This window comes from Monocercomonoides exilis (genome assembly GCF_001643675.1).
Source record: "Monocercomonoides exilis strain PA203 chromosome Unknown scaffold8-1962414, whole genome shotgun sequence".
Classification (NCBI taxonomy): Eukaryota; Preaxostyla; order Oxymonadida; family Polymastigidae; genus Monocercomonoides; species Monocercomonoides exilis.
The window spans coordinates 365,350-389,782 of record NW_027150553.1 but is presented as its reverse complement, the minus strand read 5'-3'; the positions used below and the strand labels follow the sequence as shown (position 1 = coordinate 389,782).

At 42.9% G+C, this 24,433-nt stretch overlaps 3 protein-coding genes across 3 annotated transcripts; 1 reads left to right on the top strand and 2 right to left on the bottom strand.

Annotated features, from left to right (window-relative positions):
- Positions 1 to 431: 431 nt before the first annotated feature.
- On the bottom strand, positions 432 to 1,218 carry MONOS_5203 (uncharacterized protein; the record flags this gene model as incomplete). Its single annotated transcript, XM_067875330.1, has 2 exons — positions 432 to 917; positions 1,003 to 1,218. 2 exons carry the CDS (start codon positions 1,216 to 1,218, stop codon positions 432 to 434), a joined length of 702 nt encoding a protein of 233 aa, XP_067732847.1.
- Positions 1,219 to 4,391: 3,173 nt separating this feature from the next.
- Positions 4,392 to 7,715, top strand: MONOS_5202 (uncharacterized protein; the record flags this gene model as incomplete). The annotated part of the gene is made up of 1 exon (XM_067875329.1): positions 4,392 to 7,715. The coding sequence occupies one exon, from the start codon at positions 4,392 to 4,394 to the stop codon at positions 7,713 to 7,715; it is 3,324 nt and encodes a 1,107-aa protein (XP_067732846.1).
- A 761-nt stretch (positions 7,716 to 8,476) lies between these two features.
- Positions 8,477 to 22,787, bottom strand: MONOS_5200fu5201fu16114 (putative Dynein heavy chain 5, axonemal; the record flags this gene model as incomplete). The annotated part of the gene is made up of 4 exons (XM_067875328.1): positions 8,477 to 22,209; positions 22,260 to 22,361; positions 22,423 to 22,552; positions 22,618 to 22,787. 4 exons carry the CDS (start codon positions 22,785 to 22,787, stop codon positions 8,737 to 8,739), a joined length of 13,875 nt encoding a protein of 4,624 aa, XP_067732845.1. The 3' UTR covers positions 8,477 to 8,736.
- Between the last annotated feature and the right edge of the window lie 1,646 nt (positions 22,788 to 24,433).

Here is a 24,433-nt window from a genome sequence, read left to right as displayed (position 1 = left end):
ACTCAGCATCAGCTTCAGCTCGTCATTGTTCCGAATGTTGCACCCGCCCATTGCGCACATGTTACTCAGCGGTACGACGTTGAAGACAATCTTCTGTATATCAAACAGAATCCCTTCTATTTTTTTTTTGAACAAACTCGTTCAGCTTAACCGTTGTAGTCTCCTTCGTAACGCAAACTCATTTTACCTTCACTTCCATCGTTCTGATTCGAATTTTCATCTTGTGACAAATCCCCTTCTTCGATGAATGCTTGCTCTAATACTGCTTTCCCCTTCCTCTTCCTTCTCCTCTCCTTTTTCTTCCTCAATCAACCCCTCAACATCCAGTACTGATCGAAGCGCTGTCTCAGACACCTTCTTCTCTTCTTTCTTGTCTCTCGCTTGAGACTTCAGCTTCTCTTTCACTTTCTCCTCCAGCACAACACACCTCCTCACGCTCCTCTCCAGTAATTCTTCTCCTTCTCTTCTTCTTCTTCTTTCTCTTCTTCTTCTTCTTCTTTCTCATCATCATCTTCTTCCTCCTCCTCTTCCTCTTCCTTTTCTTCTTCTTCTTCTTCCTTCTCTTCTTCTCTCTCCCGCTCCTGTTTCGAAAAGCATCCATTTTCATTCAAAATATTTTTCGGATGAAATTTATAATTCTTGAATCCCAAAAAAGTAATACATTCTTTAACACATATATCTGGGCAAAACACATGGAAAAAAGAAGAATTAGAATTAGAAGAAGAAGAATAAGAAGAAGAAGAAGAAGAAGAAGAAGAAGAAGAATAAGAAGAATAAGAAGAAGAAGAAGAAGAAGAAGAATAAGAAGAATAAGAAGAATAAGAAGAATAAGAAGAATAAGAAGAATAAGAAGAATAAGAAGAATAAGAAGAATAAGAAGAATAAGAAGAATAAGAAGAATAAGAAGGTGAAGAAGGCTGAAGAAGGTGAAGAAGGTGAAGAAGGTGAAGAAGAAGAAGACGATGATATAAACGTTCATCTTTTGTGTTCTATTTTGTCAACGAAAGATGCTCTTTGCTCTTTCTTCATTCTCATCCCTTGTGCTCCCTTTGGAGTTCGATAAGTCAGTCCTTTTTCTGTCTTTCCTTTGTTTCCCTCTTCTTTCTCTCCTTCCTTCTCCTTCTCTTCCTCCTCTTCATCCTCTCCATATGGCCCATATCGAATCGACGGTGCACACACCACAAAGTGTCCTATTGAAAACTCAATCAGTTGCATCATCAGTGAATGTCTTATTTGATTCGCTCTGAAGACACAATTTGAACCAAAATCCATTCGAACATCTCGTTCTGCTGACTGCCTAACATGTGAAGGATTATCTGAGTCATCTGTAAAGTTGTTTGCTTTGTTGTTTTCTTCATCTTTTTCATCGTTTTCATCATTTTCATCTTTTTCGCCGTCTTCTTCACTTTCGCTTACTTCGCAGAAAGAATATGGAGAAGCAGATCGATGATGAAGGATATGAGAAGAAATCGAAGAAAAAGGTGAAAAAGAAGAAGAAGGAAAAGAAGGAGAAGGAGAAGGAGAAGGAGAAGAAGGTGAAGAGGAAGAGGAAGAAGAAGAAGGTGAAGAAGAAGAAGAAGAAGAAGAAGAAGAAGAAGAAGAAGAAGAAGAAGAAGAAGAAGAAGAAGAAGAAGAAGAAAAAGAGGAAGAGGAAGAAGAAGAAGGTGAAGAAAAAGAGGAAGAAGAAGAAGAAGAAGAAGAAGAAGAAGAAGAAGAAGAAGAAGAAGAAGAAGAAGAAAAAGAGGAAGAGGAAGAGGAAGAGGAAGAGGAAGAAGAAGAAGAAGAAGAAGAAGAAGAAGAAGAAGAAGAAGAAGAAGAAGGAGAAGAAGGAGAAGAAGAAGAAGAAAGAAGAGAATGAGAAGAAGAAGAAGAAGAAGAAGAAGAGGAAGAAGAAGAGGAAGAGGAAGAAGAAGAAGAAGAAGAAGAAGAAGAAGAAGAAGAAGAAAAAGAAGAAGAAGAAGAAGATGATGATGATGATGAACGAATTAAATAGCAAGGAAAAGATGCAGATATAGAAGGAAGAAGACGAAATTGCTAAAGGAGTTGAAGGAGTTGAAACAGAAATAACAAGAAAAAGACGATTAAGAGGTAGATGAAGAAGAAGAAGAAGAAGAAGAGGAAGAGGAAGAAGAATTTAAAGCAGAAAAATACGAAGGAGAAGAAGAAAAAGGCGATGATGATGATGATGATGATGATGAAGTGGAAGAAAAAGAAGAAGAAGAATTCTGATGACTTCTTGTATTTCTATCACTGTTTTCGTGATTCCCCTCTGTTTCCGTATCTTCTTCTCCGCCTTCTTTTCGATTTCTTGTTCCCATACATCGCATCAAGCCTGTCTTCAATTGCATCTTTGATCACCTGCTCTCCAAAATAGTTCGTTTCGCCCTAATCAAGTTCTTCCTTCCGCAGCTTGCTCAGCTCATCATCCATTTCTTTCTATATCTTCCGTTTTACACTTTCTTCGTATCTTCGCTTTTTGTGTTCTGCATCACTCTTTTCTTCTTCGTCCTCTTTATAATTTTCTCATCTTACTCTATCTTCCTCCTCTCCCTCTTCTCTTCTCTTCTCCTTTCTCGCTCTTTTCATCTGCTTTCCTTCCATTTCTCCTCATTGCTGCTTGTTCTGAAAGATGCTGTGCTTTCCCTATTAAACGTTTCCCTCAAACACGCCAACAGCCACGCTGCGAACGAAACATTAGGTAGAAAAACGAGAAGTCGAATCTTATTTTCTCTCTATCTCCGTCCCCGTCACACTCAGTGCCTCAGATGGAGCGTTTGTTCTGGTGAAAGTGTTTGCTTTTGTAGAGGAAGAAGAGTAAGAGTAAGAGGAAGAAGAGGAAGAAGAGGAAAAAGAAGAAGAAGTGCATTTATGAGGTTATTGAAGATCGAGAAATTTGAAGATGAATGAAAATTATAATCAATGGAGAAATTCAATGAAACTTTAATTCTTTTTTTCTTCTTCCATTTTTCATGTTCTTCTTGTAACAGTGTTCACCAAATTCATCATTAATTCTTCTTAATCTTCTTTCTCTCGTTAATGCTAATAAGAAACATGCGACAATTCCTTTTTTCCTCTTTTTCATTCCGTCTCTTTAGTTTTCACTTCCCCTTCTTTCACAAAATATCATCTTTCCTCAAAACTAATTCTTCTCCAAAGCCCGATTCCAGGCATCTTCGAAATATCTCGCATTTCATCTGTCCGTCTTTATTTTTCCTTCTCAACTTTTCTTCTTTTTCTTCAAAGCCATCTCATCTTTCGTTCTTTCAGCATTCTTAAAACAAAATAATAATCACTTCAAAAAAAAATAACAACAGCAGCAAACCTTCCAAACATTTTTACAAGCAATTTTCTGTTTTTTATTCTGTCGGCGCCTGTTTCCCTCCAATAAAAATTCATTATTCCTTCCTTTTTCAAGTGTTTCATCATCTGATTTGCCAACCATCCTTTCCATCAGTTGTTTCCCCATCAAATGCATCGATTTCTGGTTCTTCTGAAAAATGAAAAATTTATGTATTCAGCTCAATTTCGCTCTCATCATTGAAAAATATCCTTGTTTTTCGTCAGAATAATTCATCTCCAATTCCCTTCCCAATCCCTTCATCCTGGGCACTTTCCATATGAATTCGCTCTCCCAGCTCAATAATCAGCCTGCACAACGAGATATCCTGCTTTTATTTATTTTCATTCATTTCCGCCTCCTGCCCTGAAAGAAACACAAAAATCATCAACAGATAAATATTTAGGTATTGAAAAATAAATTAACAACAAACTGTTCTTCTTCTCTTTTTTGTCAACACACTCATTTCCATCATAAAAGGCATCAACAAAATCTCTTCAAGACATCAAAGGATTCATAATAACTCGTGCTATCTCAAGTGATTGCATTTATCTTTGAATCAAAACATTTTCGAAATGGAAATGAGTAAACCACTTTCAGAATGCAATAAAAATCAAAAACCCCTTTCTCAACTGCTTACGGGGATTACGGAAACGACAAATAAGTGTTTGGCAACCGTTAAGGTCTTGCAAAGCTTGGCTATCATCAAATTCGGTAAAAATCACAAAAAATCGGAAAAAGGCAGAATATCTAAAAAGTTTGAAGCATTTAAAAAGATGTTCCAATAAAAATTTAGGAATTACTCAATTATAAACAAAAGAGCAATAAATCCAAAGATAAACTTCGTTTGCTGAATTTTGAATATTTTTTGTGAAAAGAAAAACAATTCAATTGCAATATTGGGCCAAACATCCGTATTTTCTCTCTGCTTTAATAATCCTCATTTCAACTTAAAATATCAGAAAATTTGAATATCTGAATGATCTTAAAGGACATTCCATTATTTATTTTTTGTTTAATTATTTTTTGGATCAAACTTAAAAAGCCAAGCAACATGGGCAATAATGCGGAAACAATGAATATCCAAAATGATAAACGCAAATTCACAAGTGCGATGCGATGGATTATGGAGAATCAAACAGAGCCACCAAAGATAATAAGACATGAAAATACAATTGCTGATTCGGATGGAGAAACGATGGCAGCATATTGGATAGCAATTGTTAAAACAGAGCCTCCGAAGTGGATGAGGCATGAAAACACGCTTCAGAATAGGAATGGGCGTACGATGGCGATGCACTGGATTAAATACGTAAAAACAGAACCTCCGGAGTGGATGAGACATAGCATAACTTTTGCAGACAAGGAAGGAAGGACTATGGCCATGCACTGGATCATAGAGAATAAATCAGAACCACCAGAATGGATGAGACACGAAAATTCTCTTACTGATGGTTGTGGATTGACAATGGCTATGTTCTGGATAACAAGCGTTCGAACAGAACCTCCTAGATGGATGAGACATAGCCTGGAAATGAAAGATAACAAAGGAATGACAATGGGCATGCACTGGATGGAGAAGTTGGGAAAAGAACCTCCAGATTGGTTACGGCCAGGCATAACATTTAGCGAAAAGGATGAAAAAGCAGAACCTTGGAAACATATGAAATATAATAATACAATTAGAGAAGATGACGAATGCACTGATCCTATTCGTTGGATTATAAAAAAAAATACAGAACCACCAGAGCGGATGAGACACGATATTGCACTTAAAGACAAGAATGGGAAAACAATGTCCATGACGTGGATCATTCACGTCGAAAAAGAGCCACCTGAATGGATGAGGCATGATGCAGCACTTTCTGATAATGACGGATGGACAATGGCTATGCATTGGATAAAGCAAGTTAAAACAGAACCTCCAGCATGGATGAGACATGACATTACTCTTTCAGGCGGTTGGAAAAAGCAAACAATGGCCATGCAGTGGATTGAATATGTGAAGACAGAACCACCAATGTGGATGAGACATGATATTACACTTCGCGATAGCGGTGGAGAGACAATGGGAATGTTGTGGATAAGGGAAATCAAGACAGAACCGCCAGAATGGATGAGACACGACAACACACTTACCGATAAGTTTGGACGAACAATGGCTACGTATTGGATTTATCATGTGAAAACAGAACCTCCAAGATGGATGAGACATGATCCCACACTTCCTGATAAGGATGGAGAAACGATGGCCATGGGATGGATAGAAAATGTGAAGACTGAGCCACCAGTATGGATGAGACATTGCAATTCATTAAAAACTGAGAGAGGACTGACAATGGCTCAATGTTGGGAATACTATGTTAAAACTGAATTACCAGAATGGATGAAATTTGATGAAACATTGAAAGACAAAAATGGACAAACAGCGGGAATGAGGTGGATCATTGAGAACAAGACAGAACCACCAAATTGGATGAAACACGACAACACACTTGCCGATAAGTTTGGGAAAACGATGGCAATGCACTGGATTCAATCTGTAAAATCAGAGCCACCAGAATGGATGAGGCATGATATTACACTTTCTGATAAGAACGGAGAAACAATGGCCATGCTGTGGATCAACTGGGTTAAAAAAGCTCTTCCTTATTGGATGAGACATAGAATTTCACTTGGAAATAAGAAAGGAGAAACGATGTCCATGTTGTGGATAGAGAATGTCAAGACAGAACCACCAGAATGGATGAGACATAACAATGAAGTTGCAGACAAGGAAGGACGAACAATGGCCATGCACTGGATAAAGGAGATCAATACAGACCCTCCACTGTGGATGATAATGGATAACACACGAAGCTACACAGATGGGAGGACATTATCGATGAAGTGGATTGTGGAGAAAAAAACAGAACCTCCCGAGTGGATGAGGCATAGCATAACGCTTGTAGATGATAATGGAATGACGATGGCAATGTACTGGATAAAACATGCAAAAACAGAACCGCCAGAATGGATGAGACATAACATCACGCTTAGAAATAAAGAAGGATTAACAATGGCGATGATCTGGATTTATAACGTAAAGACAGAACCTCCATCATGGATGAGTCATAGAATTGCGCTTGCTGATAAGAATGGATACACAATGGCCATGCATTGGGTTAGGTATGTCAAAAAAGAACCACCTAATTGGATGATGCATGATACAACAATTGGTGATAAAGGTGGAAATACAGTGGCGATGCTATGGGTTCAAGAAGTCCATTCAGAACCGCCTTTATCAATAAGGCATATAATTACACACAAAGACAACAAAGGAGAAACAATGGCAATGAAGTGGATTCAACATGTCAAAACTGAACCACCAGAATGGATGAGACATAACAACGAAGTTGCTGATAAAGAAGGACGAACAATGGCAATGCATTGGATTGCAACCGTCAAAACAGATCCTCCACTGTGGATGATAATGGATAACACACAAGGCAAGAAGGAAGGGAGGACGTTATCGATGAAGTGGATTGAGGAGAAAAAAACAGAACCTCCAGAGTGGATGAGGCATGATGTAACATTAGGGAATATCAATGGGAATACGATGGCCATGCTGTGGATTGAGAATGCGAAAACAGAACCACCTAAATGGATGAGGCATTACGCATCGCTTGCAGACAAGGACGGATGGACAATGGCCATGACGTGGATCATTTATGTCAGAAAAGAGCCACCTGAATGGATGAGACATGATGCTGCACTTTGCGATAAAAGTGGAAGGACAATGGCGATGAATTGGATTTTCTGGGTTAAAACAGACCCACCAGAATGGATGAGGCATGATGCTGCACTTTCTGATAAGGATGGAGAAACGATGGCCATGGGATGGATAGAAAATGTGAAGACTGAGCCACCAGTATGGATGAGACATAGAATTTCGCTTGCTAACAGGGACGGACGAACAATGGCGATGTATTGGGTTTATCATGTGAAAACAGAACCGCCTGTAGAAATTCGACATGATGCTTTAATTGCAGATAAGGAGGGGAAAACGATGGCTATGCTGTGGATTATAAATGTGAAGACAGAGTTTCCAGGATGGATGAGACATGAAGCTTCATTTGCTGATAAAGAAGGATTAACAATGGCAATGTATTGGATTAAATGCATCAAAGCAGAGCCGCCAGAATATATGAGACATAGAATTGCGCTTTCTGACAGGGATGGAAGGACAATGGCGATGCATTGGATAAAAAATGTGAAGACAGAGCCACCGGAGTGGATGAGGCATTTTAATTCACTCAAAGACAAAAGCGGGATGACAATGAAAGATTACTGGAAATATTACGTTGAGACTGAGCCACCTCTTTGGATGAAAGAATGATTGTTTTCATTTCATATGTATATTTTATGGTGCTGAAGATATATTGTGTTTTCATTTGTGCCAACCGGCACACAAATATCTGAGCAGCAGATTTGCATCATTTCAACGATTTTATTGATATTTGCTTCACTTTTTACTTTTTGCTTGGCCTTTTTGTTTTTCTTTTTTGTATTTTTGATGTTCTTCAAAGAATATTCATTTCAATCCATTTTCTTCTTATTCCCACTTGTTTGCATAACTCCCCGAATTGTTGAAAGGACTTTTGTCGACTTTTATAACTTTTAGAAATCGAGCAATAATTATTTGACAAAACGATTCTTTCCGACTTTTTTCTCCCATTTGAGAGAATCCCATTCACTCTGTTGTTTTGAATGGTATGTGTTTTTTATTCATCCGATTCAACAGTTTTGTCAATTTATTTCAAATTTTATTTTTAATTTCATAAAGAGAATAATTTCTCTTTGTTTTTCAGAATTTTGACAACTTCGTTTTTTCATTTCAAAAGCATTTCCATTCATTTGATATTCTGATCTTTTTCTCCATCTGGAGAAGCCTTCATTAATAACTTAAATCAGATTTGTATTCTTATATCCATTTGTTTTGATTAAATTTCTTTCATGTCGAAAGCTGGAAAAGAAACTGTAGGGAAATGAAAAGGAAAAGGAAAATGATTCAATTGAAGAATTTGAAATTCTTAACAAGTTTTTTTTTGTTAACTATTCATTGTTAAAAGGCAAAAGAAACCGCTTTTAAGAAAATTAAAAAGAATTATTGAAAATAATTTTTTTCTGTTGTACATTAAAAATTAAAAGAGATTGAAATGAATAAAATAATATGAGAAAAAGACAAGGCTCGATTAAGATCCCACATGAAAATCAAAGTGTTGCTTCTCAATCTTGTTAATAAAGTACATTATTCAGAAATAATGTAATTTTTTATGCAAAAAATTGAGAATAAATGGATTTAATTTTTATCTTTTGTTTCTTTATTCCAATAGAGCCCACTTCCAATTGAAAACTGCTTACTGCTTTGAGCACAGCAATGCAACACCTCTCAAAATCCACTTTTCTGGTGGATCTCTTGTTGACAAGTCAATCTCGAAGATGTAGTTGAGTCCCGTACGCTTCGGCACCTTGTAGCAGGGGCACACGTAGATCGTGCTGTCCTTCGAGCGGGCGGTGTTGGTAGCAGAGACCCACACGACATTCAGCGGCGAATACAGCACCTTCGGCGCAGAGTCCGTCAGCCGCATTTCGCTCGCGTCCCAAGCAGCTCCGTCCAGAAACAGCCCGTGGACGTACACCCCTTCCTCAGGCGGCGCCTTCACATCGTCCTTCGTGAGGAACTTCGTCACTTCTGTCGTGAGCGCCACTGTATCCAGAGCCCAACCATGGGCACGTGTAATCTCCTGTCGCATCGATGTCAAGAACCCTTGCGGGTTGAAAAAGCCAGTCAGCCAGAAAGTCTTCGGTCTGCCCATCTTCATCCACTCCCTCAGCTGCTTTGTTCTTGCACCCACATCGCCAAACCAGAAGCCAAGTGTGGGTGATGCCCACGACACACGCAGCCACTGCTCAGGCACTCTCGAGTCAAAGAGCGATGTCAGCGCTGTCTGCAGGTTCTGGGACATCACAATTGTACCGGCAATGGCCAGCTCCAAGTCGTGGCACGTTGCACGGATCGTCGAAATAACAACCTGCATACGATCAATCTCTTGTTTCAGGAAGATATTCAGAGGCATTGTCGAGCCGCCTTGAAGCTGGGCAATGCTTTGCCTCACTTCAGCGGGGTTGAAATCTTGAGGCAGGTTCTTCATCATGTTGTTCACAACACGCAGCACAATCTCTTCAGGTGTTTCTCCTGAGCCTGTTGCCTCTTTTGGCTGAATGGCAAGAATTGTCTCCAAAATCGTTGTTGCCTGTTGGTTTCTGTATGTAATGTTCGCATTCGGATGCATTCCAAATGCAAGTGGTGAATCATAAATTGGAATTTCCTTCTCAATGTACTCCAAATACTCAGACTGCTTGTTCAGATTCGGGATTGGATATGCTGCTTCTCCTCCAAATCTGAATTTCGGTTGGAACACTGCTGAGTCAAGCCACACATCACCATAAGTGTTCATCAGTCTTCGATCGTGGTCATCTGTGATTCTGCCACCATAATGCACTTCGCACACCATATACCTCACTGTCGACCACGAAATACCCTTCTTGGCATCCATTTGGTACAGATGCGTCTGAAGGAACGAGATTGACGCTGACAAGTCAGACTGGTTGAATTCATATGGCACGTTCCATCCCAACGGGCCAAACCTCTTTCTCTCGACGACTGTTGTGTGCAGGAAGCACATAGCGTACAGAAGAGGCTTCCACTCTTTCTTCTCAATCACAGACAGCATCTCTTCAGACAGCCAGTTGTAGTTACGAAGCATACCTGCTTTAATTCCCATTGGCGACTCGCATGCAACTTTGATAGAGAGCTGAAGAAGTGAAATGGGGAATTTGTCGACCATTTCAGTGGAGAGGAACAATCTGAAGTCTTTGTGCACGTCAGATTTCATTGTGATGATCTGCTGCTCAATCTCTTCCATAAAGGCCAGATCCAGATGACAGTTCTGCAGCATCACCCACGCCCCGCTCTGCATAGCCTGCTGCAGCTGTCTGCGCGCAAATACATCCTGCCCTTGTCCCATAGAAGTCAGCATCATCGGAATCTTCATCTTCTTCGACAGCGCATCCACGTTAGCTGTGGGGTCTGTACCCAGAGACAGCAGGAACAGCACTGGAATGTTCGTCTCTGTCTCTTCCCAGGTCTCCTCAAGCTCCGGATTCGGCACAGACACAAACCTCTGCCCAAGCGACTCGGCCAAATAGAGGTTTGTCGCCAGAATGGTTCTGTCCTCTCGCCAGCACCGGACAAACAGGAGCTTTCCGAACGAGTCCATTCTGTCGTACACATCGGGAATAGGCGTTGTCTCAGGCGCTTCTGAGTCATACCACTTCTTCCAGGCATCGCCGTTCTGTGTGATCTGCTCGAGAACTGCACGGCACGATGGCAGCCCCGACAGGGATACCAGGTTCAGCCACACGTTGTCAGGAATCCATGCAAACGGCTTTGGTCTGGCTGTTGCAATGTCCAGCGCTGCGCCTCCTTTGATCAGCACGTTGAACTGGTCGCGCGATATCTTCCCACTTGCCATGTCGATTTTGAGTGCCATTTGCAGCGTGTACAGAATCTTGTGGTTGGAGAACAGCCCACGAGACACATAGCGGAAGATGTGGAATGTCGCGAAGTTGATAATGTTCTCAATCCTCTTCGAGGCAATCGGTGATTTTTCGCTTCTGTCCATTGAAATGTCAAACAGACGAAGGAAGACTGCAAGAGATGTGTTGTACATCGAGTTCACCAGAGTCATTTCTCCAATCAGGAAATACAAAATTGATGCACGAGTCGCCACAGGCCTGTATTCTTCTCTAGCTTCGTTGATCTTCGCTTCAGTAATTTCTCCGATGGACAATTTCTCCGCGACTTCCTGTGCTGCTTTCTTGGTGTTTCTAAGCACTGCAATCATTTCATCATCATCAAGAAGATTGCCTTTTGATTCACTCAGACGATAAAGCAGATCTCTCTCGTATTGCTGCACCATCTTCTTGTTTGCAGCCACATCGTTCAAAACCTGATGCCTCTGCTCTTCCAGCTCGCTTCTCTCCTTTTCAATGACACGCCCCAGAATCTGCTGCTCAAGCCCTTTCATTGTCACTGTGAAGTCCACCACAGACGTCTTCGCACAGACCTCAGGCGAGAAGTGAGGATTTGGCAGTTTTGTGGTCATAAACAGCTTGAAGTTCTTATCATAGTCCACATCTTTGTCTCCAATACGAACTGTGAATGACTTCGACCCAGCCTTCACAAACTGCTTCTCAAGAATCGAATCAAGCACTGGATCCAACTCTTCCTGAATATCCTCAATGAGAAGCGACTTTCCGAGTGAAACGCATTCTTCCAAGTAATTTCTGAAGTAACGGTGGTTCAAAGTTGTAATCTTGAGATCCTTCTCCTTGTTGATAATCCATGAGCGTCCTTGCCCTTGTGGATCAATCAGAAGCGGATATCGATCAGATGTTGTGATCACAATACCGTTCTGGATCGAAAGATCATCAGTTGGCAGTCCCTGGGCATTCCACTCAGCGACTGTTGCTTCATCTGTGCAGAACTTTGTGAGTGAAAGATCCTTCTGGATTGGAATGTTCCTTCTCTTCAAGTCCTTCAACCACTCGTCTCTCAGAATCTCTCTGTATTCGCTGTTGAACGGACCAGCATAGCACAAGAACGACGAAGCCAAGCACACATCTCCCACAAACTTCTTGATGTCTTCATCGAACTGGATGATTTCCTCGCTCCATCTCTTTCGCTCGCCAGACAGCCCAGTGATAAGCGCATTCGCAGAGTCCATTCTCTTCTTCGTCAGGTCTGCCTTGTCCTGCAGCCTCTGCTTCTCTGCCATTGCTGAATCGTACTGCGCCTTCATCTCATCCAACGTCTTCTGCTTCTCTGCCAAATCTCTCTCTGCAATGTCCAGCTTCGCCTGTGTCACTCTCTGGATTGCTTCAGCCTCCATCAGTGCTTTGATCTTTGGCTCCACATTCTTTGCAATGAAGTGGTAGCTCACCATAGCTCTGATCCACGAGCAAAGACCAGCCAGGTTACCACAAGCGTTCTTTGCAGCGTCCTTGTTGAAGTCAGGCATCTCCAAATAAGGTGCCAGCAGCTCGCACTGCTCGTCGGTGATGGATTCCTTCGGGAACTGCTGAAGGGACTGCAGAAGACCAGACTCCTGGAGCATCACTTTGGATGCGGACCAAGAGGGCTTGATCTGCTGCTTGTCTTTGTCTGTCTCGATTGTCACTTGCTCGATGGAATAGTTACGAAGCAGCAGCACACCATCCATAATCCTCATAATCAGGTTTGGAGGTGTACCCAGCTTCTTCAGCGTGGCTATATCTCCTCCTGTAATCTGGTTCAGCGCTCTTTCGGCTTCTTCCAGTTCGGGTTTAGCTGCAGCAAGTCCTCTTTCTGCTTCTTCTTTCTGTGCATTGATCTTCTCAGCTTCAATGGCCAATGCATCTTTCACTTTTTGCACTTCGAACTTTGTCTTTTCAGCAGCTGCGGTGTTGGCTGTGATGACAGTCAAGAATTCTGCAGCTTTTGTCTGTGCAACCTTCAATTCTTGTTCTTGCACCACCAATTCTTTCTTCATTTCTTCAATATCCTTTGCAGCTGTCAGCAGCTTTGTCAGCCCTGTCTTCAATCTCTCCTTCATCTCAAGAACTTCATTCCGCTTGCGCGTGTACATGCTCTTGTAAGTGTTGATGAACGACAGATACGACTTGGGTGTGACATAAGCGTGTCTCCTCAATCTTTGGAAGTATTCATTTGACACGTCATTCACTTTGTGATGCACAAATGACATGTGATCCACAAGCTGTGCTTTAACCTCCGGTGAGCAGTCGATGTCAAACGATGACAGGAACTGCTGGGCCACTTCCAAAAGCGCCTCCTTCGGCCACGGCTTGAACCAGTCGATGTTGCAACCGGAAATAAGCCCAGGGAACTTTCTGGCTCTGTTTCTGAACTTATCTCCGATTGGAGAGAAGCACAGGACGACATGCAGGTTGTCCTTCACTTGCTCGATGAAGAACTTCCACAGATTTTCTGCTGTGTCAATGATCTTCGGTGCCAGCTTCTTCATCCTCGGCCGAATGTCAGTTGTAATTGAGTCAACTTCATCCTTCGCGAACAAAGATGGAATTTCACCAGATGTCAAGATGCAGTTGATGTACTCCAAAAAGCCTTCCTCTTTGATTTCATTATCGGTAAACAGGAACACAACTGAATGTCCTTCAACACCAGCCATACGATACACAATCTTCAGATCATCCAGAAGGTTATTTGTATTGTATGTTCTCGTGATTTGGATCTGGAATGTCTTCGCATGCGCAATAAATGCTGCAAGACGTGTCAGCGTCTGCTTTCCTGAGCCTCCCACACCAACAAGCAGTGCATTTCCACGAGGTGTAGTGATGATACGGTAGATTCTTGTCAAATGCTCAAGGGCATCTTGGAAGAGCACAATGTTAATCTTCGCACGCTTGTTAGCTTCGTTGTATCGCTCCATGAATTCCTCCGCTCTGTGCTTCAGATCATCCACCACCATCACTGGCTCGTAAATATGCGGCTCGGTTGGCTCTGCCACTGGCTGTGACATGTCGACGTTGTCGTCTTCTGGTGCATCTCTCATGAAATCTACAAACAGACACGGCTTCATCACTTCATTCACAACAGACGACGGGAATTGCTTTTGAAGAATATCGTGCATTGCTTTGTCGAACCATTGAACATCTTCTTTGCTTACAAACTTGTCTGGCATCACACGGCAGCATTCGTGTCTCCACAACTGTAAGAAAGTGGGCACAGTTTTAACAATGTCAGATTCTGCTTTAATCATTCCCTGGAAGATACGTGACATATCTCTCAAGTTGAAAATGTAGTGGAACTTCGAAGGAGTTGGAAGCATCTTCGCTTTAGTCACTTCCCACATTTCGTGTGTGATTGCACAAATCTTCTGTGCCACTTCAATCACTTCGTTGCTGAACTTCCTTTCTGGGCAGAAATGTCCCTCCACAATTGTGCCAAAGATCTTCTGAAGATTCGCACGAGATGGCATTGTGAAGTTGAAAATGCTGAAATGCCTGCGGAAACGCGATGGAATGTCGTTTCGCCCTCCTCCTGGGTGAGGCATGGCGCAGATGAACTGAATGTCCACAATCTCTGTAAACAGACCAGGCTTGTCCAGGTTGTAGAACCCGTGCTCTTCCACAAGCTGTCTGAAAAGCTCATTCGTCACCTGATCATTCCACTCGTTGTATTCTGGCATGTTTACATCATCCACAAAGATCGTCATCTTCCTTCCGCCTGGTGGACCATATGCACCAATACGCTTGTCGATAAGGGATTCAAGCATCCTCTGGAAGATGATTGGGGTGGTGGCTGATGAAAAGTTGAGCACTTTCGAAAGCATTGTTTCTTTGTCCAGTGATTCCAAGTATTGCATGATGGTAACTGTCTTTGCTGTACCTGATTCTCCAATGCACAAAATCTGCTTGTTCTGCGAAGCAATCAGGTTGATCAGGAACTGTGCGCGAACATTGTCCACAGTTGGAATGAACAGATCGGCAAAGGACGGGGTGTATGTGCGAGGATAGGTATAATCAGGCACCATTGTCGAAATATGCACCCACTCTCCGCTCTCCTTGTTCACCATGTAGTCATAAACTGTATCTCCGTCTTTTGTCATTGGAGGCAGATCCAATTGAAGCTCGTCCTTCATGAACTTGTGCAGCTTCACGCGATCTTCAGGCTCCAGACGCCCACCAACAGACCAAATCATTGAGAACACAAAGAAGCGCTCCAGCATCTGAGGAGCCAAGTTCGAATCGGCTGGTGCAAGTGCCTGCAAAATGTCGAGGCATGACGAGGCAGCAGCAAGTGGCTCGTTGCCCATCACTTCTTTCGTGTTCTTCTCAATGAATGCAAACACTTTGTCCATTGTCTTCGCAAACAGATCTTCCAAAATAGCTGCATCGTTCCTCTTTGAAATGCGTGATTGCACAATAGGCATCCACCCAAGAGTCGAACGAGACAAGAAAATCATACCACCACGAGACACAGTAGCTGGAGAGGCATTATCCAAGTTGCCCACTTCAAAGATCATCTTCATTCTCGGTCCCATACGAATACGATCAGAGTTGGCCAATGTCAGTGTCTTGTTATCATCCAGCACTGTGTTCATTGACTCAATCCAAAGTGCATCGACTGGCCCATCAAGCGTCAGCCAGATGTAGTCCTGCTCCTTTTTGCATGCTTTTCTCCAGATGGTTGAGAAGATACCATCAAACCACTCGTTTGTCGCCACATCCAGTTTTCCAAACATCTGTGTTGCTGTAATGGCCTTTGGATTCAGCCTTGTTTCCTTGTGTGGCATTCCCACATGTCCATATGCCTTTGCCAGCATCTGAATGCACTTTGTCTTTCCTGAGCCAGCCACACCCATCACGAACACACCATGACGTACTGTGATTGTCTCATGCAGCTGGATAATCTTCAGCACCCACGAAGGATGCATAATAAGGCCTGCTTTCTCAACTTCTTCCTGAATACCTTTCTCCAAGTCTGGATAAGGCTCTGCTTTCACTTCCAGCCCAGGGAACAGATCGTTAATCAAAGAATTGAACAGAGGCCCATCTTCATCGACCAGCTTTGACAAGTTCATATCACGCACCACACGCATAAGAATCTGAGACTCGTTATCTGACGGCCGCATTCTCTTTGTTGCTCCGCATGTTCTCAGCACAGCCAGAATGTTTCTCAGACCGAAATCGTAATGTCTCTGCTGTGACAGTTGCTCTTCGCACAGACGGTACAAAATGTAGAACTTCTTTGCGAGGATGATGTTCTCCTGGAAACCAGCCGCAGCCAGCTTCACTCTCTGAATGATCTGCCTGTCTGGCACCATCATAGCGACGGAACGGAAGACAGCCTTCAAGTTCTCTGGCAGCTCCACACGACCAGCATAACCTGGATTCATTGTGATGAAGTAACCGCACTCAGGCAACAAGGGCACAGTTGTACCATCAGTGAAGACAAACGAGTTCCTTCTCTCTCTCAGCGCAGTCAAAATACACGACACTTGCTGTGCAACCACAGACAGCACAGCTGGTTCAATACGATTGAACTCATCAAAATCACCCCACGACCCAGATTGTGCCAGTCCTTTGAAGATCTTTCCCAATCCTCTATAGTCCATCTGATCAGAGCAGTTGAACACAACCACGTATTTCCCCAGTGCTTTGCCCATATCCTTAACTGTCTCAGTCTTTCCTGTTCCGGCTGGCCCTGCTGGAGCACCTCCCAGGAACATTCCCAGTGCCTGTGCCAGTGTGATGTAGCATCTGTCAGTCAATGGAGTAACCACAAGACGTTCTGTGCATCCCAAATACTCGTAGCAGTAGTTGAAGTCGATATCTGTGATCTGAATCTGCACCAGCTGCTCATCTGACTTCCAGTAGAAACGCGTCTGTTTCAGCCAGTTGAACTCGTGTGGCGAGCGGATCTTCTGCTTCACCAGTTCATCGAAGATATCTCTCTGATGCACATCGATTGTCACAAGCGTCTCAATCTTCGTTCTCTGCAGTGATGTCAAATCTTTCGTTGTCATATCCACAAGCCTCTTCAGAACATTCGCATTCTTCTTGTTGCAGTTGTTCAGTGCATTCTTGTCTGTTCTCGCTGCTCTCAAAGCCAAATCACAATCTCTTGTCCACATCAGCTGGATGCCCAACAACGCAATCTGTGCTGGGAATTTCCACACAAAGTCCTCCAGCTCCATTTGATCCATCGCCAAAACAGAGTCCTTCGTCACATTTCTCAGTGTCGCTCTCATTCCGTCCACAAGCGACTGTAGCCAGTGCTCAATATGCCCCTCAGCCACCACACGCTTCACCAGATCCACATGTTCGTTCTCACTTGAGTTCATTCCAATGATGTGTGTTCTCTTCGAACGGTCGAAATCGACACGGGCGATGTTATCGAAGATGTTCTTCAGTTGCGGCTGGATGGCATTCGGATCGGTGGCTTGACCCAGAATTTCCAACAGATTGGGATCAGACACAAAGTAGAAACGAGGGAACAAGGAACGTTTTGTCTCAAGATAACCAGAAAGTGACTTCTGGCAAGACTCCAGCTGCTCAGTGAGATGGGGCAGCAGCGTCTTCAGTGTGTCGTCGGCACAGCAAATGGCAATGATGTTCTTTCTGTCTCTTGCCGAGTCCATCAGCTTCACCCAGGACTTATCAATTCCCTGGAACAGACGGGCGGCTTGTGGCAATTGTTGAGCGATATCTCCTCCATTGAACACAGCTTCCAAGTAGATCCACAGCGCCTGCACAGCCAGCCACTGGTCAATCGTCTCGTGGCACACCAGCAGCTTCGTGTTCCAGTCAACAATTCTGTCCTTGAAGGGACCATTGAACCTGTTTGAGAGCAAACCTTGCAATGCCATCTGGGAATCTTCCATTGTTGTGATCATCTCAGAAGTGACTGAACCTTTCAGAAGAAGCTCTCCTCTGTTCTTGAACTGCATGAATGTGAACTCCTGGTTCACCCACGCCGCAATGATATCGTTCAATTTCGCTTCAATTTCTGCTTCCTTTGCGCAGCCAGATGCGATTTCATCAATTTCTTCTATGTGTTGCACAAGCCCTGCGTTTCTCAAATGTCCCAATTTGAACACATCTGAGTCTGTCTTGAATGTTGTACCAATCACCTGCATAATCGACTGCCAATGTCTTTCTCTGATGAACTCTTGCTTTAGATTCCTCAGCGTCTCAATCACATCCGAAAACTCATCCACCATCCTCTTCAGATCCTTGTACGAGTCCCACTGATGGATCGTCTTCGGCATCGCACGGCATTTCGACTGGAAATCAGACATTTGCTGCTCAACTTCCTCCAAATTGAGGTCGGCCCAGAGTGTGTCATCGTACTTGTTCACTGTCATGATCACATCTGAATACAAACTGTACAAAAGATCCAGCAATTTCAGCTCTCTCGAAATCTGGTCCAGTTTCGGGTACTTCGTTTCTTCCAGCCCAAACAGCGCTTCTCCTTCTTTGTACGATACATACTTCCTCGCTCTGTCGTCAAACACTGCTTTGTACACACGCAGCTTCTCCATGGCCGTCCTCGGGTTTGTCTGTGCCATTGGTCCCTTTTCTGTGTATTCCTCGTGGAATGACTCGACTTCAATGCGGAATGCTGCCACGTGCTCCTTCAGCTCCTGCATGTATTTGTCCTGCACAGAGCACAAATAGCCCATCACTTCGTCGTTCTTCGTCTTCAGCTTCTTCCAGCGGTAGCGCAAGTTGTCCAGCATATCTGTCTCTTCTGTTGTGATCTCCACGCCAAACTTGCCCAGAAGCGAGTATCTTTCTTCCAAAGGAATCAGCTTCAGATCAAAATTCTCACTCATCTGCCTCACTCCGTCCATCGTCTTCACCAAATCTCTGATATCGTCAATGTCGTTCACTGCTCGTCCCAGTTTTGACAGGTTGTCTGTCATAAACTCTGTCATTTCTCTCAGCTGTGCCAGTGCGTCTCTGTGAAGATGTTGAGCATAATGTGTCTTCCACTCATTGATCAAGTCAATGAACTTCTCCTTGATTGGTTGTGAATTCACCACAAACACTGCAATATCCTTCTGAGATGCAATGTCATTCACTTTCTCTGCAATCTCGTCGTATTTCAGGACTTGCTGCTGATATTCTTCCAAAGTTGGGTTCGTCTTCACAAACTCAGAAATCTTCTCTTCCATGTCATCTTCCCACAATTCCTTGAACTCTGAAAAGATCTCCAAATATTGCTTCACTTCTCTTCTGAACATTTTGATTCCGTGCGCCAACACAAGCACAGTTCTGATAATGTCCTTATGCGATGCAACTTGCTCAAAGAGGGGCTCGGGAATCAGATAGCTTCCATCACCTCCTGGTGCAAATGGCGTAATCAGCCCTGCAAGCGCTGCATTCGACACACCCGCATTCTTCCCGCTCGACGACATGTGAGCAGAAGAGCCTGGTGTGATTGGTGTTTCGCCTGCCGATGATGCGGGGGAGGCAACTGCAGAGGCCGAAAGGGAAGAAGAGGAAGAGCCAAAGTTTGCTCCAGCAGCTGCGCTTGGAGTCATTCCACCAGGTGAAGCATAAGATCGGCTGGTTCCGCCAGCGTTCTGTCGATACAGCGAAGCCACTTCCTTTCCAGATGCAATCACATCAAACAGCTGTGAGCTTGACTTCACAGCGTATGCACCTTCATCCGCACCAGCAGACGAGCCAGAGGCAGAAGCTGATGCAGACGCAGAGGAAGAAGCAGAAGCTGAGCTTACACCGTGCAGATAGGCTGTGCTGGCAGTCATTCCAGGCGACAGGCTGCTCCCAGCACCCACTGAGCTCGTGCTTCCTGACCCAGGCATCGCTCCTCCGCTTCCTCCGCCAGTCAAACCAGACCACGCAAACACTTTCTTTGTGGTGGCAATGATCATCTTGCTCACATTTACCAGTGAGCGCTTGATTTCTCTCAAAGACGGGGTGATTGTCACGTTGTTGTTGTCAAGCGTGATTGTAAGTTCAAACAGCGCTGGAACTGAGCCATTCGTCCACGCGCGCACTGAATTCAATGACGCAATAACTGCCCTCAAAAGCATGTTGAATGCCTCTCTCTGGAAGTGGTTGTATATCTTCAGTGCTGGTTCCTTCACTGTCAGCTGCTTTTCACGTGGAAGAGAAGCAAGAATCAATCTAATCATATCGATCACTGCTGATTCTGTCTCTTTGTTCCTCACCTGCAATGCTTCTCCTTGTGCTGTTGTGAACTCCTCCACACCCAACATGAACTCAGGCAATGAGCACTGGTCTTGTGGCAGGGCAATCAGCTCCAGATGCCCCAAGCCCCACAGAGCTGTCGCAATACGGTGCTGAATGATGTCATTCGCCTTGTTCAGCAGCTGCTCGAAGCTGTCCAGTGAGTTGCCCACACCCACGATGTACGAGTCAATGCTGAGTGAATTCCAGTTGATTGTCTTTAAGGCTGGTGCGATCTTCTCCTCAATCAGGTTGATGTGCGGGATAACAATGTCCCGATAGATTGGCAAGATAAGCTTCATCACACTCGTCCTTTTTTCGATCAAGTTCTGCAGAGCGCTCTGGTAGAACTTCAGCTTGTCTTCCCTCTGAAGAGCCAAAAGCCCCTCAGGCACCACCTCCAGCTGCATCCGGTGCAGAAACTTGCTTTCTCTAATCAGCTCCAACAGAGATGGGTCAAGATTCACATACAACTTCCCTGTCTTCGGGTGCTTCACCAGCAGCGTCACATTCAGCCCCGCCAGCGCATTCTCCACAGAATCAAACCACTTCAGATGCCACCTCGTCTCAAACTCCAGCAGACCTTGTGCCAGTTTGTTGTACAGTCGAATGATGTGCTTCGCCTCTGAATGCTGCAATAGCCCAGGGCGCGACCGGAACTCCAACATCGGCCCTTCAATGTGCCTCAGAAGCTGCCTCGCCCACTGAATGTTTCCAGTCACCGGTGGCATATTCCTCGCAATCGGTGGATTTGCCCTCTGCGCTTCGAATCTCTCCTTCACTTCCTCCAAATCGTGTCCGAAGTTCACAAAGACACGCTCCCACTGTCTGTTCAGCTCGTCCCGCAGCGTCTGCCTTGCTGTGATGGCCTCGAAGTGCTTCAGCAGGCGGATGGCGCTGTGCGTCTCGTGGATGTTGTCAAAGCACAGTGTGATGTACTGTAGAAAGTCCTCCTCCAACCGGCGCGAAGCACGGCAGAACTCGAGATAGTCCGCATCAAAGGCATCCTTCCTGTAGTTCAAGACATCATAGCTCTTTCTCTGGAACAGTTCTGCGATCTCATCCAGACGACGTAAAAGTGGCTGCATTGACTCAAGTGTCGTTCTCTTGAATGACGAGAATTCATCAATGCTGAGAATGACATCTTCAATCTTCTGCACACGCTTGCAGAACTGGTCAAAATTGCCAAAGATCGACGCTTCTGACATGTCAAACTGCTTGGCCTGTGGAGTCACCTGCAGCTCCATCTTTGTCCGATGGTAGTGCTCTTTATACGAGTCCCGCAAATCAATGCACGCGTGCAATCGCCCAATGAACGTCTTCCTATCCTGCTTCCAAATGTCTCCTCCTTCCGTCAGGTACTTCTTGCAGCACAGAATCATCTGGTTTGCAATCTTCACAAACAGTGCTGTCATCTGCTCTGAAGTGTTGTAGTACCTCGCAACTGAGTGCATCATCTTAATAGCCTTGATGATGTTCGGCACCGAATCCATCAGCTCCACCGGGTTGTCTGTGTACAGCGGCTGGATAAAACGGTCGAGTGTATAAAGCGAACGAACATTGTCCTTCGCCTCATTAGCAGCATCTGTCACGCGAGCATCCAGTGTTGCCCAATGCTTCACAATCTTCGACTGTGCCTGCTGCAGCACAAGCAGCACAATGCGGTACGGCTCCTGCCGCAGCTGATCCGTTATCATATTGAACCGCGCCATCCGCTCCTTCCAGTGTTCCAACTCGGCATCAGGCCCAATTTCGTCTCCTTCAGATCGAACTTGCTCGCTTTCCACCAATGTTTTCTCTACAGTGCGCGACCATTCTTGAACTAGATTCTCAAAGTATTGGATTATGTCTAAATTCTTTGATGCTTCGAGAATTGAAGCTGGTTCGATTGTAATTGGATACTTCTCCAAATCTGGTGGAGTTAGCATCACCACACAATCCAAACTTTTTGCAGTGGTTTGCATGTTCGTCGCGAAACGATTAGCATCATACAAAAAGACTGATCCCACTTCTGATTTGCTTGTCTGAAAAACAAATATAATGAAATTACACAACTAAACATCAAAAAAATAACCTCTCCCCATGCATCTTGCGCATCCAAAGCTGGGATCATAACTTCTTTAAGAACGTCAACAAATGAAAGAAGATAATTTGCAGGAAAAGATCCCACCAGCATCTGAGAATTTTTTCAAATTTAATATTTCAGGCAAAGTTTTCTTTTGAAAAAGAAAGCAAACCTCAAATTCAAAATTTGCAGGTGGAATAGCTTTCTTTCCTGTTCTAAGTACATAAACGCATAGTCCTGTTTCAACCAAAGGTTCAACTCCTTCATTTTCTTCTCCAATTTGAGCAGAGTATGAAGCCATTCTAATATAAAAATCAATTGAAAACAATAATAGATCTTACTAAGTGTCAAAAAGCTCTTTTCAAACGGTGATTCGCCTTGTTGGTAAAACAGCATTTTCTTTTCTTGAGGATCATTAAAAAACTTTGTCATTTGAGGTATTAATCCCTCATCGTTAACAAGTCCCTCAATAACTGAGGATTCGCAATGAAAAAGTTCTGATACTCGTTGGATCACCCATTTATGACGAGCGTCCATGTTTTGAAAATAATTAACGGCTAGATCATACCCTTTTTATGTAAAAATCATAATAATTTCCATGGATGGAATTTTAAAAATTTGTATCATACGCATTCACAAATGTGTGTTAAATTAAGCCTGGGTGACTAACTGACTTTGACTTGGAAAAAAGCGATATTTGACTGACGCGATGGAAAAAAATCCCGTAAGAAAAATTGTATGCGATATTTGTTATATTTTTAATTACAGAATATTTTCAATTTGCTTATCAATTCACAATATTATGTTTTTTTAAGAAAACGATTGGTCGAAGTTTTCACAAATTATTCAATCGATTTTTTAATTAAGGGGAACTGACGGAACTGACGAAGGTGGAAATTTTTGATCAAAAAATGTCAATGGAGTCAGTGGCAAGCAGTGTCACCTGAAAATGAACAATGGGTGAAGAAAGAATAAAATTAAAGAAGAATCAGAAAACAACCTGAAAGATATCTCCATCGTTTGACCTTCTTTATTTAATTCTGATCAATAACAAATGACTTATTTCAAAGCTGATACGTTTGAAAAACGTTGATTTTATTGAAACAAGCGTATTGCTAATTTGTTTATCTGGAAAAATGTGGAAACTCTTAATATGTTTCAGATAACTTTCGAAAAGCAACTTTTCTGAAGTTGTTGAAGAAGATACAGAAATATTAATTTCGCTTTTTCTTCATTTGGAGAACTGCAAACTGTATCTTCTGAGCTGTGTCTTGCGCTAATAACTTCACCTTGCAGCGAAGCTTGCTGCGAAAGAGCCATTTCAAAAATAAAAAACATTATTGGAGAAAAGAGATAACCTTTGAGCATGCATTCGTTAGAAGTGCAACTGAAAGTTTGTTTCTTTTTTTGCAATCAACTTTTTCATGTATTCATATTCGCAAAATTTGTTTGTCTGAAAGGAATGATGAAAACAAAGTTTATTTCTCTTTCGATTTTTTTTTTTAAAGAATTGGAACAAAGAACATTCATTCTCTCCTTGCTTTTGAATAATTAAACTGTGAAGAGGCAAAATATCAGAATATCGATTATTATTTGAAAATATACAAGAATGTTTTATTTTTTCACCGAGTATTTATACTTCTTGCTTTATAGACACTCGTTCTTAAAAATCTTTATTCATTTCTTCTTCCTTCATAAAACAAACAGGTCACAAATTGCAATAACTTTATTCGATCGAATATTTTTTGGAAAAGCTAAAATGATAAGTTCTAATTTTTTTTTAAAAAAAATTATCATTTTTTCAATGGCTTATCAAAGAATGTTGAATTTTTTCAGCTTTGAATAACATTCTTCGAATCTACTAAACAGTCAAAGAATTAATTCGATTGATTCAATCTCTTCCAATCATTTTTTGCATTCTTGTCTATCTTCTCTTTTCCTTTTCTTCATGCAACTAATCGTAAGCTGTTATTTTGATCAGCTTTGGCTTTGTGTTTTCCTTGCTAATGCAGAAAACATACGATGATTCAACTGATTTGAAAGATGAGCCTTTCCATTTGTCAAAAAAATTATCCATTGTTCCTGAAATCTGTTCGACAGAAGCATCTGTGGTTGCCTCTTTCGACATATCTGTTGCTGAGATCGATGATAATTAGATAAAATTAAATATATTTCCATCAAGA